At 36.6% G+C, this 2,500-nt stretch overlaps 1 protein-coding gene across 2 annotated transcripts in view; it reads left to right on the forward strand.

Annotated features, from left to right (window-relative positions):
* LOC125040925 (low choriolytic enzyme-like) overlaps positions 1-1,200 on the forward strand; it is a 5,535-nt gene extending 4,335 nt beyond the window's left edge. For both annotated transcript variants that reach the window (XM_047635723.1, XM_047635722.1), the window contains exons 6-7: positions 61-161; positions 892-1,200. In XM_047635723.1, the coding sequence (XP_047491679.1) occupies positions 61-161; positions 892-1,011 (221 nt within the window). In that variant the 3' untranslated portion in view covers positions 1,012-1,200. The remainder of the gene's footprint in view (positions 1-60; positions 162-891) is intronic.
* The last annotated feature ends 1,300 nt before the right edge of the window (positions 1,201-2,500 follow it).

The following is a 2,500-nucleotide window of genomic DNA, read 5'->3' on the forward strand; positions in this document are numbered from 1 at the left end:
TGATTTCAAAGTCAACTTACCAGATGTAAACAAACAGAAGCTCAACATTTCTCTAAACAGGTGCCAAATCTCAGTATTATATGGACGAGAGATACCCTACCATGGAGGTGCCGTATGACCTGCATTCCATCATGCATTACGGGAAGTTCGACTTCGCTGTGGTAAGGGTAACTTCTCTCGTTTAGGGTTTCCATGGTAGCATATGCACATATATATATATATATATATATATATATATATATATATATGAATGAATATGTGTATATATAATTCTATGCGTATATGCATTCATACAGAAACTAATGAAAAAATATACTTATATTCACACACACACACACACACACACACACACACACACACACACACACACACACACACACACACACACACATACACACACACACACACACACACACACACACACACACACACGAACACGAACACACACGCACACGCACACGCACACGCACACACAGACACACACACACACACACACACACACACACACACACACACACACACACACATATATATATATATATATATATATATATATATATCACTTCACTTGAAGTAGAATTTCAGATGACAAGACACCCTTTAAAAAAAAAAAGATACTGTAAGCAAGATAGATGTAACAATTCAGAGAGCATTTTCATCACATACATTCAAAAATCCAGCGCTCTGTCATGAACAATAATTGCACAGAATTGTCTGTGCAATATGGATACAGGATAAATATCCAATATAAAGTGATCTCAGTTTATCCAGTCATTCAGTTATTGAGATCGCTTACCAAAACAAAAAGTTGCAAAAACAAATTGGCGCAAGTGATAGCATCAGAAAAGATTATCCTCGAGAGCAGCGCCATAATGCAGTATGATCCCCCAGGACAAGAGTCAGCCCACCATGGTGCCTGATCCCTGGGTCGACGGGCAGCTGGGGGGTAGCTCACTCTCCTGGAGGGACAAGAGGAAAATCAACCTCTTCTACAAGTGTCCCGATGTCTGATGTCGATGTCTATTTTTGGCCACGGAAGGAGCTAGGGACGTGGAGCGGTTTATTTTCTGATTGGGGATAAGGTATCGGATGCACAGAAATTGAAATTGATTTTTGTACTGATCACACCACAGTTTACGTAATGTAGAATAAGCTCTTATTTGCAAAAAAGGACTACATATTATTACATGCCAGCAAGTATATGTGTTTTACTTCCGTTATCCATCACTTCAATGCAAAAAAGGTACATGAAGTCAACACAGGAAAACATTTTTATCTTCAAGATGACTGTCAATATTACTATCATAGTTGCATGTTAAAAGGATGTCAAAATATAAATGAGAATGCTGAGTAGAGAGAATGCTGAGTAGCACTATCACAGTTAACAAGTCTCACGAATTTATATGTCTGAGATGTTACTTGCATCAAACTGTCTTTTGCAACAGTTTACTCTACATAATAAAAGTTGATGCATGGCTCTTTAGCACATAGAAAAAAAGGGCACAATCTAGGGCTGGTTGCTTTACTCATGCCGGATAATCAACAAGCAGTTACAACTATTTCAAATACTAAAGCGTTTTCCAGTGGTAATTCCTTTCCAAAGGTAAATCCCTCTCCTGCATATTATCGATAACAATTGTGTCATCTCATCGCTGCTACTCTCTACGATGTGACAATGGTATTGAACTGTCCAGTCAGGAACTAGGACTGTGACATTAAAAGAACTGAGTACATGCTGTTTAAAGAAACCATTTAATACCATGCATCTCAAAACATTTGAATATATAAATCTCTCTCTCTCTTTCTCTCTGTTTGTATGTGTATATATATAAATACATATACATGTCTATATGTCTATACATATATGTATACACACAAACACACACACGCATATATATATATATATATATATAGATAGATAGATACATATATATATGTATATAGATAGATTGATATATGTATATATTCATATACTCATGCACACACAAACACACACACACACACACACACACACACACACACACACACACACACACACACACACACACACACACACACACACACACATCACATATATATATATATATATATATATATATATATATATATATATATATATACACACTATCCCCAGAATACCTGTGACCGAACCCCTGAGAAAATTGGAAAGACCCAAGAAAAGAAACTGTTTATCTTAGGCTTGATCCCCTTGATCATGATAAAGTGGTGATCAGTTACTCACACATATCACTGACTAGCAGTTTAAAATTCTTGCTAGCTAAAGGTTTGAAATATCCACCGCTTCCTTCAAAAATCAACTTTGCACATTATTTTCTTTCTTTTGAAAATTTGCTCAGAGCTGTAAGCAAACGACAGTACGATAAGGAACCATCATCTTAGCATCATGTTAAATCATCCACAAAGAATCTTGCCTTTTCATCTTTTTACTCGTGTGGCCAACATCATTTCACGTCAGGCATAGTCAAGGATGATTTACTGC

Source organism: Penaeus chinensis, chromosome 29 (assembly GCF_019202785.1).
Source record: "Penaeus chinensis breed Huanghai No. 1 chromosome 29, ASM1920278v2, whole genome shotgun sequence".
Classification (NCBI taxonomy): Eukaryota; Metazoa; Arthropoda; class Malacostraca; order Decapoda; family Penaeidae; genus Penaeus; species Penaeus chinensis.